Source organism: Saccopteryx leptura, chromosome 9 (assembly GCF_036850995.1).
Source record: "Saccopteryx leptura isolate mSacLep1 chromosome 9, mSacLep1_pri_phased_curated, whole genome shotgun sequence".
Lineage (NCBI taxonomy): Eukaryota > Metazoa > Chordata > Mammalia > Chiroptera > Emballonuridae > Saccopteryx > Saccopteryx leptura.
Window position 1 is genome coordinate 74,572,232 of NC_089511.1, and position 13,275 is coordinate 74,585,506.

Consider the following 13,275-nt stretch of genomic DNA (forward strand, 5'->3'; position numbering starts at 1 on the left):
ATGCTTCCTGCTCCTCCCCCTCTTCTCTCTCTCCCTTCTCTTTCTCTCTCTTTCCTCTCTAAAATGAATAAATAAAATCTTTTAAAAATTTTTTTAAGAAAAAGTAAATTTTTATAAAAAGGTTATTTATTTCCATACAGAGGATTCTTTCTCTAGGTCCCATGAATTAGATTGAGATAGAGCAAAAAATAAAATAAAATAACTTTATCCCTAAGCTAGAGGACTTCCCTTGTACTAGGCTAGGGCAAGTATGTATACAAATACATATAGAAGAGGAATTGGAAGATTCAATATGGTTGCATATGAGTGAGTGAGATTGGGTTAATTCTTCGACTAGTCTATATTTTATGCATAGTCTATAATTCAAATGTTGTATTTTTTAAAACCTTTTTAGGTTTTATTAAATATTTGAAAATCATATATATATTTTGTGACAGAGACAGAGAGACAGAGAGAGGGACAGATAGGGACAGACAGACAGGAAGGGAGAAAGATGAGAAACATCAATTCTTTGTTGCAGCACTTCAGTTGTTCACCACTTGCTTTCTCATATGTGCCTTGACCTGGGGCTACAGCAGAGCGAGTGACCCCTTGCTCAAACCAGTGACCTTGGGCTCAAGCCAGCGGCCTTTGGACTCAAGCCAGTGATCATGAGGTCATGTCTATGATCCGACATTCAAGCCAGCAACCCCACGTTCAAGCTGGTGAGCCTGCGCTCAAGCCAGATGAGCTTGTGCTCAAGCCAGCGACCTTGGGGTTTTGAACCTGGGTCCTCCATGTCCCAGTCCGATGCTCTATCCACTGTGCCACCGCCTGGTCAGGCTGAAAATCATATTCTTTTTTTTCTTTTTACAGGGACAGAGAGAGGGATAGATAGGGACAGACAGACATGAATGGAGAAAGATGAGAAGCATCAATCATCAGCCTTTTGTTGTGACACCTTAATTGTTCATTGATTGCTTTCCCACATGTGCCTTGACTGCGGACCTTTAGCAGACCGAGTGATCCCTTGCTCAAGCCAGCGACCTTCGGTCCAAGCTGGTGAGCTTCCTGCTCAAGCCAGATGAGCCCGTGCTCAAGCTGGCAACCTCGGGGTCTTGAACCTGAGTCTTTTCACATTCTAGTCCGATGCTCTATCCACTGCGCCACCGCCTGGTCAGGCGAAAATCATATTCTTAAGTATATTTCTATTTTTCAAATATAATAAAAAAAAATTGGGGGCAGCATGAGTAAGCTCAAGGAATGAATTTTTTCGAAGAGCTGCCAAGTATTTCATGTTAATAATGTAGCCAAGTAGAGTAATCAAGACAACTATTGTTTTTTAAATTAGAGAAGAGACAAGAATTTGTTCACTTTCATTTTATTCCTTAGAAATCAACATTAACAAGAATAATTAATATTTTATTAAATAATTAAGTATCCTGCTAATGAAAAATTTCTAAGTTATTTCTTAAATAAAAATTTTGATTTGGCAAATGTAGTGCTTTTAAATAAGAAATATTTTTAAACTATATATGTATATACCCTAGGCAAGAAACCCAATGAAAAAGTGAATAATTAATTATTGGGGTGGGAGGAGTAAGAGATGGTAATGTGAATTAACTTTTACAAAATAAATAAGAGTTCAGAATCTGGTTAAGCAGAGAAAGAAGAGAAAATAATTCTAGATACAAAGAAGAGTTTGTGTAAAGTGGTATTGAAACAGCCAGGTGACTCAGTTCGCGTGTAAGTAAGTAGTTCAGGATTTTAGAACACAAAGCACAAGGAGGAGAGTGCTGAGAGATGAGACTGAACAAGTGGCAGGTTCATATCATGAGGCTGTTGCATGCCTGTTAAGGGATCTGGACCTGAACATGTAAGCAGTGGGTGAATCTATGAACCACACAGAACTAAGCAAGGGAAGAGATATAATCATACTCATTTTTAAGTCACTCTGTAAGAAGTGGGAAGACTGAACTGGAGGGAGGTATGGGCAATTGCAAGGCTACTTGTAATGTTCCAGGTGAGAAATTATAAGGCAATAAAGAGTAGAAATGAAGCTAAGAAGAGAGAGTCCAAAGGTGCTTAGGATATTTATAAGGTGAATTTGGTCAAAGGCAGATTTGGGAATTGGTTGTACTTAGAATCTGAGGAAACAGTCATGGATGTAATGTCACATAGGTTCTACGTATGTCCTACGATTTCACAAATCAGTGATGCCGCTAGTCAAAATAATTAAGATAAAAGAAAGAGTAGGTTTAAGGAAGGATACTGAGTTTAGTTCTAGAGTATTGAGTTTTAGGTGCCTATGAAATATCATTACAGTATAGTGAAATCCAGCAGGTGGTTCCAAAGTGTGACATTCTGGAATTCAGAAGAGGGGTCTGGGCTGGAGCTGTTGAAATAGAAGTCTTCAACATACTGGTGATTTTTAATATCATGATGATTCCCCCATACTCCCAGGAGTATAAATACAGACTAAGGAGAGAAGAAGGTGGCCAAGAATAAACCTTTTGTACTTAAGGGACAGGCAGAGGAGACATTTAGTACAGGAACCTGAAAAGGTACAGTCAGTGAGTAGGAAATCAGAACACCAAAAGAAGGAATGCTTTTAAGAAAGAGGCACTCTGGGCCCTGGCCGGTTGGCTCAGCGGTAGAGCATCGGCCTAGCGTGCGGAGGACCCGGGTTCGATTCCCGGCCAGGGCACACAGGAGAAGCGCCCATTTGCTTCTCCACCCCTCTGCCGCGCTTTCCTCTCTGTCTCTCTCTTCCCCTCCCGCAGCCAAGGCTCCATTGGAGCAAAGATGGCCCGGGCGCTGGGGATGGCTCTGTGGCCTCTGCCTCAGGCGCTAGAGTGGCTCTGGTCGCAACATGGTGACGCCCAGGATGGGCAGAGCATCACCCACTGGTGGGCAGAGCGTCGCCCCATGGTGGGCGTGCCGGGTGGATCCCGGTTGGGCGCATGCGGGAGTCTATCTGACTGTCTCTCCCTGTTTCCAGCTTCAGAAAAATGAAAAAAAAAAAAAAAAAAAAAAAAGAAAGAGGCACTCTGACCTGTGGTGGCACAGTGGATAAAGCGTCGACCTGGAAATGCTGAGGTCACCGGTTCAAAACCTTGGGCTTGCCTGGTCAAGGCACATATGGGAGTTGATGCTTCCAGCTCCTCCCCCCTTTTCTCTCTGTGTCTCTCTCTCCTCTCTCCCCCTCTCTGTCTCTCTCTCTCTCCTCTCTAAAAATGAATAAAAATAAAAAAATAAAAATAAAGAAAGAAAGAGGCACTAAAGAGTCTGACCTGTGGTGGTGCAGTAGATAGAGCGTCGACCTGGAACACTGAGGTCGCTGGTTGGAAACCCTGGGCTTGCCCGGTCAAGGCACATATGAATTGTCCCCCCCCACCTTTCTCACTCTCCTCTCTCTAAAATCAGTAAATAAACTCAGAAAGAAAGGAAGGAAGGAGAGAGAGAGAGAGAAGGAAGGAAAGCAAGGCATTGAAGATTGTGACACTAAAAAGTAAATGTCAACACGGTTTCTAACTTGTATTAATCAAGACAGGGAATACTGGAAGGTGAATTAAATCTCCTTTCCAAGTACAGGTTTATATCATTTTAGTCTCTGAGTCTTGCTTACACAAAAAATTAGTGAGAACTCTCAAGCAAATGGAAATTAGTTGTCATACACTTTTTCTTTGAGTATATAAAACGAATAAACACAGGAATATTATGACCAAAGGTCATGAGGACTAACAAACCATTTGACTATTCTTCTACAGGTATCTAAGGAAAATCAACAGTACACAGGTTGTGAGACTGGACCAAGGAAGTCAGACTGAGCTCAAATAATTACCTTTCCAAAATAAATCACATGGAATGACAGAAAGATATTAAATTATATCTTTATATCCAATTGAATGTAATGCTATAATAACCCCCAGAACACAAGTAATGTCATCACTAAACTACACATTTTTAGAAATCTTTGAAAGATAGAAATCAAATTAAATCATATTTTTTTTAAAAAATAGAAGAAACCAACTATATCCTAAAATAAGAGAAGAAGAAAACAGCAGCTAATGCAGGGGAGTGTGGCAGCCCCAAGGTCAGAATCAACAAGAAGCAGAAATGAGCCTACACTGATGGCTAGAGACAGTCAGAATACTTGGATCAGTTGGACCCTCCTTTCTTGTTACTTGTGCAAAACAGAAGGCAGCTGTGGCATCTGCTGAGCGCGAGCGCACCTGCACCAGAGTGGCAAACAGCGTCTCAAGAAGCTACTGATCCCTAGGAGGAATAGGAAACAGCCCAGAAGACAAACCAGTGACAGAGCTTATCAATTCATGCTTCCCCTACTCCAATAACCAGAGGCAGGCTACTGTGCCAGAAAGTGTGTATGTGCATTCATATACTATTTCATTTAATCCATCGAGACATAGCTCAAGAAGCATTTTCATGCCTTCCCTACATCTACCCCTGGGCAAAGTTGTCGATACCTACTCTGTGCCCATGTGCCCTTGCCCACCATTTAAGTAAACTGGATTAAAATCCATAATATGTAAATTATGGACTCCTAAAATAGGACAGTCTGCCTTATTTATCTTTGTTTCCCAGAACCCAGCACTATGTTTACTTATAAAAAGAAGGTGCCTGGGCCCTGACCAGTTGGCTCAGTGGTAGAGCATCGACCTGGCGTGCAGGAGTCCTGGGTTTGATTTCCCGCCAGGGCACACAGGAGAAGCGCCCATCTGCTTCTCCACCCCTCACCCTCTCCTTCCTCTCTGTCTCTCTCTTCCCTTCCCACAGCCGAGGCTCCACTGGAGCAAAGTTGGCCTGAGCACTGAGGATGGCTCTGTGGCCTCTGCCTCAGGTGCTAGAATGGCTCTGGTTGCAACAGAGCAATGCCCCAGATGGGCAGAGCATTGCTCCCTGGTGGGCATGCCGGGTGGATCCCGGTCGGGCGCATGTGGGAGTCTGACTGCCTCCTTGTTTCTAACTTCAGAAAAATACAAAAAAAAAAAAAAGAAGAAGAAGAAGAAGGTGCCTGATAAAGTGGACTCAACTGAATTGAAACTTAATACAGACATACTTGTTAGACTGAATGGCAAGCTGAAATGTTGAGAGTAAAAACTCTGATTACCTTAGCACCTGATTGAAGAATTTCTAAGGGAGAGCCTGGGACAGGATGCACTGGAACCACTGTTTCAAATAAACTCTCTCCTGCAAAAAAAAAAAAAAAAGGCAAAGTAAAGACCAAAAAAAAAAGAGGCAGGGTTAGGCGAAGATAAATATACTCAACTTTTAATCAAATCCCTCAAATTCAATGAGGCTGTCTTTTTTTTTATTTCACTGGAGTTAAATTTTATGAGCATTGTTCTATCTGCTTTTAAACAAATCATGCTTCTTACCTTCCACTAAAGGAAGAAGGTCTACCACTGCTTGACCAAGAATTAAGGTCTTCTCATCCTTCTGTTTCTTTTCCTTTGGTAAAACTTCAATCATAGTTACTAGAAAAGTCAAAGAAAATGAGAACATGTCTAGCTTATCCATTAGATAATCCATGTTCAACAAGCAATGCACTATCAAAGTTTAAGAGAAATGAACTTTGGCCCTGGCCGGTTGGCTCAGCAGTAGAGCGTCGGTCTGGCGTGCGGGGGACCCGGGTTCGATTCCCGGCCAGGGCACATAGGAGAAGCGCCCATTTGCTTCTCCACCCTCCTCCCCTCCTTCCTCTCTGTCTCTCTCTTCCCCTCCCGCAGCCAAGGCTCCATTGGAGCAAAGATGGCCTGGGCGCTGGGGATGGCTCCTTGGCCTCTGCCCCAGGCACTAGAGTGGCTCTGGTCGCGGCAGAGCGACGCCCCTGGTGGGCGTGCCGGGTGGATCCCGGTCGGGCGCATGCGGGAGTCTGTCTGACTGTCTCTCCCCGTTTCCAGCTTCAGAAAAATACAAAAAAATAAAATAAAATAAAAAAATAAAAAAGAGAAATGAACTTCACACCCAAGAAGGCTGGTGGAAAATACTGGACCACCTCAGCAACATTTTTCTGTAATAACTATGTAATTTAAAAAAATATAATGGGCTGACCTGTGGTGGCCCAGTGGATCAACTGTCGACTTGGAGTGCTGAGGTTGCCAGTTCAAAGCCCTGGGCTTGCCCGGTCAAGGCACATATGGGAGTTGATGCTTCCTGCTCCTCCCCCTGTTCTTCTTTCTATCCCCCCCCTCACTTTCTTTCACTCTCTTTCACTCTCTCTCTCTTCCTGCCTCTCTAAAATGAATAAGTAATAAATTTTAAAGAATAATTTTAAATATATATAATGCTGGCAGATTTATAGAAATCACATTAAACTTACAGATAAATTTAGGGAAAATGATCTTTATACTGTTGAGCATTCCTGTCGAAGAACATGGCAAGCTTTTTCTTTTATTCAATTGTATGTCTCTCAATAGCATTTTCTTTATAGTTTGTTTGTATCAGGACCCAAATAATGTTCACACATTGTAATTAGTTGATGTCTTTTAAGTCTCTTTTATTTCCTTCCATTTCATTAGATTTTTCCCATTTTTATTTTCCTAAGAAATTGTCCATTTTTGTCTGTTTTTAAAAGTAATGGCGAGAGTAATGGCGTAGTAGGAAGCAATACCGATAAATCTCCCCCAAAACTCAACAAGATCTTCAACCAGAAACAGAAAAACCTATCCTTGGAGCCTCCAGATGTTTCGCAATACACCCGAAGGTATGGTCGAGAGAAAAATTGGCTAAATATAGAATCAAACCCCGAAGGAAATAGGGAGTAAGAAATGCTCCACCTTCCTCACTAACCTAAATAGGGCTGCTTTCACTGGGAACTGAGAATATAGAAACTAAGGCGGGCAAAGGGGGTGAATAGATCCAGGCCGCGGCACAAACGGCCGAACCAGGCTATGGCACGGAGATCCAAGCCGAGGAAAAACTGTGCCTGTGGCAACCCAGGCAATACAAGCTAACATTCGCGCCAAACCTAGACAAAGAAAGACAAGTGGGGCAACCATTTTCCCCGATCTCCTGTTCGGCAAGCATGCAGATACCTCTGAAAGCCCTGGGAGTGGGTGCCCGTGTTATCCCACAGAGAGGCAGAGTCAGAGGCCTTTGTGTGGGCCAAAAGCAGAATCTCCAGGCCGCCCCAGCGCCCTGAAAAATCCGTGCACAGGGAGGGAGCGAGAGCCAATTCTAACGCTGGAACTTTCCCGTGCAGGCGGGGGTTTCACTCAGAGTGTGAAGCGGCCGTCCTGTTATCCTGGTCTGTGGGCACAGAGAGTGGGCAAGAGATTCCTCCGAACACCTCAGGAGTGGGAGCCCGAGTTATCCCACAGAGGGGCAGAGTCAGAGGCCTTTGTGTGGGCCAAAAGCGGAATCTTGGGCCGCCCCAGTGCCCTGAAAAAGCCGCGCGCGCACGGGGAGAGAGCAAGAGCTAATTCCAATGCTGGAACTTTTCTGTGCAGGCGGGGGTTTCACTCAGAGGGTGAGGCGGCTGGCCTGATATCCTGGTCTGCGCGCGCAGATAGTGAGCAGGAGATTCCTCCAAGTGCCTCAGCAGTGCGCACCCGTGTTATCCCACAGAGGGGCAGAGTCAGGGGCCTATGTGTGGGCCAAGGGCAGAATCTCTGGGCCGCCCCAGCACCCTGAAAAAGCCGTACACGGGGAGGGAGCAAGAGCCAATTCCAACGCTGGAACTTTTCCGTGCGGGCAGGGGTTTCACTCAGAGTGTGACTGCTGGCCTGATATCCTGGTTTGTGCACAGATAATGAGCAAGAGTTTCCTCCAAGCACCCCGGGAGTGGGCGCCCACTCATGTTACCGGACAGAGTGGCAGAGCCAGAGGTCTTTGAGTGGGCGGAAGCCCCGCCTGATTATGCTAACAGTTCTGACTAACTGAGCCTTACCCAGAGCCCTGTGCTGAGTGGGAATAGAGTGGGGAGTTGCCAGGTCTTTGAGCCTCTTATTATCCAGGCAGAGGCAGCAGCAACCCCATAGCTGGATTATCAGGCTACTAATTGAGGGAGGAAAGACTAGGAGAAAGGCTCCAGGAACACGGACTCTCTCACTGTCAGAGCCTATAAATGCTAATGAGCCTCGACTGCCAACGAGACTGAAGCACAATACATGACATCGCCATAGAGACTTATCAACTGCAAACCTCTACCTGAGCGTGCCAAAGGGGCAGAACCCGGGGTACAGAGTCACTGACCAGGAAGAGGGAGAGAAAAGAAAAAGCAAGAAGATAACCTCTCAAAATCAAGAATAATCTGCAGACTTTATAAACTATCCCATTTTATTATATTTGTTCGTTTCTTTCTCTTATCTTCATTCTTGATTTTTTTTTCCTCCTCCAATTTGGTCGTTTAACTCTCTGCTGGTCTTACTCTCTCCTCTCCTTGAACTACACTACCCATAAGTGTTACATCTCCCATTATCTTTTCTTTCCTCTTCCTTTCTCTTTATGAGGGTTGCACTCCAAAACCCTTAACTCTCTCTCTCTCCTCTTTTTTCTTTTTTCTTCTTTTAGTGGTTCCCTCTTTTTTTTTCTCTCTCTCTCTCTTTCTTTTCTCCCTCTATATTAGTTTCTTCCTTTCTCCTTTACGTCTTCTCTCATTCAAACCTCAATAACGAACAAATTATCTTATCTGGGACTCAAACTTATATTTGTGGCATTTTGGGAAGGTTTTACTTCACCTTTTTAACTCACTAGCAGTGCTCCCATTACTGGCTCTCCATTTTATCTAGTTCTTGTTTCACTAAATACAATAGTAATTTTTTAATTTGTCCCCCCATTTTCCTGTTTCCCTCTTATTCCTCTCATCATAACTCTTAGTCAACCAACACCTAAAAGCAAATCATTTTATTCTTGACCCAAATTTTTTCCTTATTTACTTTTTGTGGGTCCATACCCCCATTTTTTTTGCCCCTTTATTACTTCTCCCCAATTCAGGCCCTCCATTACAGGCATTGTTTGTTCTATTTAGTACAATATAATTCACAGTTCACCACAAGATTTTCTCAAGAAAGAGGGGAGAGGAGAGGAGAAAAAAAAGGAGGGGGGGAATAATTTCCTTTTTTAATTTTTATTTTATTTTATTTTTATTTATTTAATTATTAATTTTTTAAAAACCAACTCTGATTTTTTAGTTTTTTAACTTTTTATTTTTTATTAAATCTCATTAATACTATCAACAAAACCACCCTCAGATGCCATTAAGGAAGAGAAAATCAAATATCATGGATACAAAAGTAAGAGAGGTAACACAGATAGATGAGGAAAAATATATGGAGAAAAAATTTAATATATTGAAAACCTTGCAGTTAAATGACAGAGAATTTAAAATAGAAATCCTAAAAATACTCAGAGATATACAAGAAAACACAGAAAGGCAATATAGGAAGCTCAGAAAACAACTCAATGAACACAAAGAATATATTTCCAAGGAAATTGAAACTATAAAAACAAATCAAACAGAGAAGAAAAACTCAATTCATGAGCTGAAAAATGAGGTAACAAGCTTAGCTAATAGAACAGGCCAGATAGAAGGTAGGATTAGTGAAATAGAAGACAAGCAACTTGAGACACAACAGAGAGAAGAAAGAGACTCAAAAATTAAACAAAATGAGATAGCCCTACAGGAATTATCTGACTCCATCAAAAAGAATAACATAAGAATAATAGGTATATCAGAGAAAGAAGAGAGAGAAAATGGAATGGAGAACATACTCAAATAATAAATGAGAACTTCCCAAGCCTGTGGAAAGAACTAAAGCCTCAAATTCAAGAAGCAAAGAGAACTCCAAATTTTTTTAACCCCAACAAACCTACTCCAAGGCACATCATAATGAAATTGGCACAAACCAACGACAAAGAAAAAATTCTCAAGGCAGCCAGGGAAAAGAATACAACATATAAAGGAAAGCCCATTAGATTATCATCCGATTTCTCAACAGAAACTCTATAAGCTAGAAGAGAGTGGACCCCAATATTTAAAGTCCTGAAAGAGAGGAACTTTCAGCCACAAATACTATACCCATCAAAACTATCCTTCAAATATGAAGGAGAAATAAAAACATTCACAGATACAGAAAAGATGAGGGAATTTATCATCAGAAAACCCCCACTTCAGGAATTACTAAAGGGGGTTCTCCAATCAGATACAAAGAACAAAAAAAAAAAAAGCCACAAAAAAAGCTCCAAGAAGAACACAATAAAACCAAATTTAAACTGTGAGAACAACAGAAAGAAAGGGGGGGAGAGGATGGAGATTAACAGTAGTAAAGGACGATGGAGTGCAAAAGTACTCACAAAATAGTGCACTACAATGAACAGGGTAGGAACCCTTTTCATTACTTAAAGGTAACCACCATTGAAAAAACCATGACAGAAGCACATGATTTAAAAAAAGATAGCAACAGAGGAAAGATGTATGGAATAAAACCAAATAAAAACAAAAGATAGAAAAACGAAAGAGAAGGATCAAACAAGACACAAAACTAACAGAAAGCAATCTATAAATTGGCAATAGGGAACTCACAAGTGTCAATAATTACACTAAATGTAAACGGATTAAACTCACCAATAAAAAGGCACAGAGTAGCAGAATGGATTAAAAAAGAAAATCCAACTGTATGCTGCCTACAAGAAACTCATCTAAGTAACAAGTTTAAAAACAAATTCAAAGTGAAAGGCTAGAAAACAATACTCCAAGCAAATAACATCCAAAAAAAAGCAGGCGTAGCAATACTCATATCTGATAATGCTGACTGACTACAAGACAGCAAAAGTACTCAGAGACAAAAATGGACATTTCATAATGGCTAAGGGGACACTGAATCAAGAAGACATAACAATTCTTAATATATATGCACCAAACCAAGGAGCACCAAAATATATAAGACAGCTACTTATTGACCTTTAAACAAAAACTGACAAAAATACAATCATACTTAGAGACCTCAATACACTGCTGACGGCTCTAGATCGGTCATCCAAACAGAGAATCAACAAAGATATAGTGGCCTTAAACAAAACACTGGAGCACCTGGATATGATAGACATCTACAGGACATTTCATCCCAAAGTGACTGAGTATACATTTTTCTCCAGTGTACATGGATCATTCTCAAGAATTGACCATATGTTGGGCCATAAAAGTAACATCAGCAAATTCAGAAAAATGGAAGTTGTACCAAGCATATTTTCTGATCATAAAGCCTTGAAACTAGAATTCAACTGCAAAAAAGAGGGAAAAAATCACATAAAAATGTGGAAACTAAACAACATACTTTTAAAAAATGAATGGGTCAAAGAAGAAATAAGTGCAGAGATCAAAAGATATATACAGACAAATGAAAATGACAATACAACATATAAGAATCAATGGGATGCACAAAAAGCAATGATAAGAGGGAAGTTCATATTACTTCAGGCATATATGAACAAACAAGAGAGAGCCCAAGTGAACCACTTCACTTCACACCTTAAGGAACTAGAAAAAGAAGAACAAAGACAACCCAAAACCAGGCGAAGAAAGGAGAAAATAAAAATCAGAGCAGAGGCCCTGGCCGGTTGGCTCAGCGGTAGAGCGTCGGCCTGGCATGCGGGGGACCCGGGTTCGATTCCCGGCCAGGGCACATGGGGGAGGCGCCCATTTGCTTCTCCACCTCCACCCCCTCCTTCCTCTCTGTCTCTCTCTTCCCCTCCCACAGCCGGGGCTCCATTGGAGCAAAGGATGGCCCGGGCGCTGGGGATGGCTCCTTGGCCTCTGCCCCAGGCGCTAGAGTGGCTCTGGTCACAACAGAGCAATGCCCCGGAGGGGCAGAGCATCGCCCCCTGGTGGGCAAAGCGTCGCTCTGGTGGGCGTGCCAGGTGGATCCCGGTCGGGCGCATGCGGGAGTCTGTCTGACTGTCTCTCCCCATTTCCAGCTTCGAAGAGATACAAAAAAAAAAAAAAAAAATCAGAGCAGAAATAAATGAAATAGAGAAGAGAAAAACTATAGAAAAAATTAATAGAACAAGGAGCTGGTTCTTTGAAAAGATCAACAAAATTGACAAACCCTTGGCAAGACTTACCAAGGAAAAAAGAGAAAGAACTCATATAAACAAAATCCAAAATGAAAGAGGAGAAATCACCACGGACATCGTAGATATACAAAGAGTTATTGTAGAATACTATGAAAAACTTTATGCCACTAAATTCAACAACCTAGAAGAAATGGATAAATTCCTAGAACAATACAACCTTCCTAGACTGAGTCAAGAAGAAGCAGAAAGCCTAAACAGACCTATTAGTAGAGAACAAATAGAAAAAACCATTAAAAACCTCCCCAAAAATAAAAGTCCAGGCCCAGACGGCTATAGCAGCGAATTTTATCAAACATTCAAAGAAGTCTTGGTTCCTATTCTACTCAAAGTCTTCCAAAAAATTGAAGAAGAAGCAATACTTCCAAACACATTTTATGAGGCCAACATAACCCTCATACCAAAACCAGGCAAGGATGGCACAAAAAAAGAAAATTACAGACCAATATCTCTAATGAATACAGATGCTAAAATACTAAACAAAATACTAGCAAATTGAATACAACAACATATTAAAAAAAATACATCATGATCAAGTGGGATTCATCCCAGAATCTCAAGGATGGTTCAACATACATAAAACGGTTAACGTAATACACCATATCAACAAAACAAAGAACAAAAACCACATGATCTTATCAATAGATGCAGAAAAGGCTTTCGATAAAATACAACACAATTTTATGTTTAAGACTCTCAACAAAATGGATATAGAAGGAAAATATCTCAACATGATAAAGGCCATATATGATAAACCATCAGCTAACATCATATTAAATGGCACTAAACTGAAGGCTTTCCCCCTTAAATCAGGAACAAGACAGGGTTGTCCACTCTCTCCACTCTTATTTAATGTGGTACTAGAGGTTCTAGCCAGAGCAATCAGACAAGACAAAGAAATAAAAGGCATCCATATCGGAAAAGAAGAAGTAAAGGTATCACTTTTTGCAGATGATATGATCCTATACACCAAAATCCCAAAGAATCCACAAAAAGACTACTAGAAACAATAAGTCAATACAGTAAGGTTGCAGGATACAAAATTAACTTACAGAAGTCAATAGCCTTTCTATATGCCAACAATGAAACATTTGAGAACGAACTCAAAAGAATAATCCCCTTCACGACTGCAACAAAAAAAATAAAATACTTAGGAATAAACATAACAAAGAATGTAAAGGACTTATATAATGAAAACTATAA

At 41.3% G+C, this 13,275-nt stretch overlaps 1 protein-coding gene across 5 annotated transcripts in view; it reads right to left on the minus strand.

Annotated features, from left to right (window-relative positions):
• The window catches only part of CFAP70 (cilia and flagella associated protein 70), a 172,418-nt gene that overhangs the window by 134,200 nt on the left and 24,943 nt on the right, over positions 1-13,275 (minus strand). For all 5 annotated transcript variants that reach the window (XM_066348835.1, XM_066348832.1, XM_066348833.1 and 2 more), the window contains 2 exons: positions 5,379-5,477; positions 5,111-5,190 (listed from right to left, as the gene is read on the minus strand). In XM_066348835.1, coding sequence (XP_066204932.1) covers positions 5,111-5,190; positions 5,379-5,477 — 179 coding nt within the window. The remainder of the gene's footprint in view (positions 1-5,110; positions 5,191-5,378; positions 5,478-13,275) is intronic.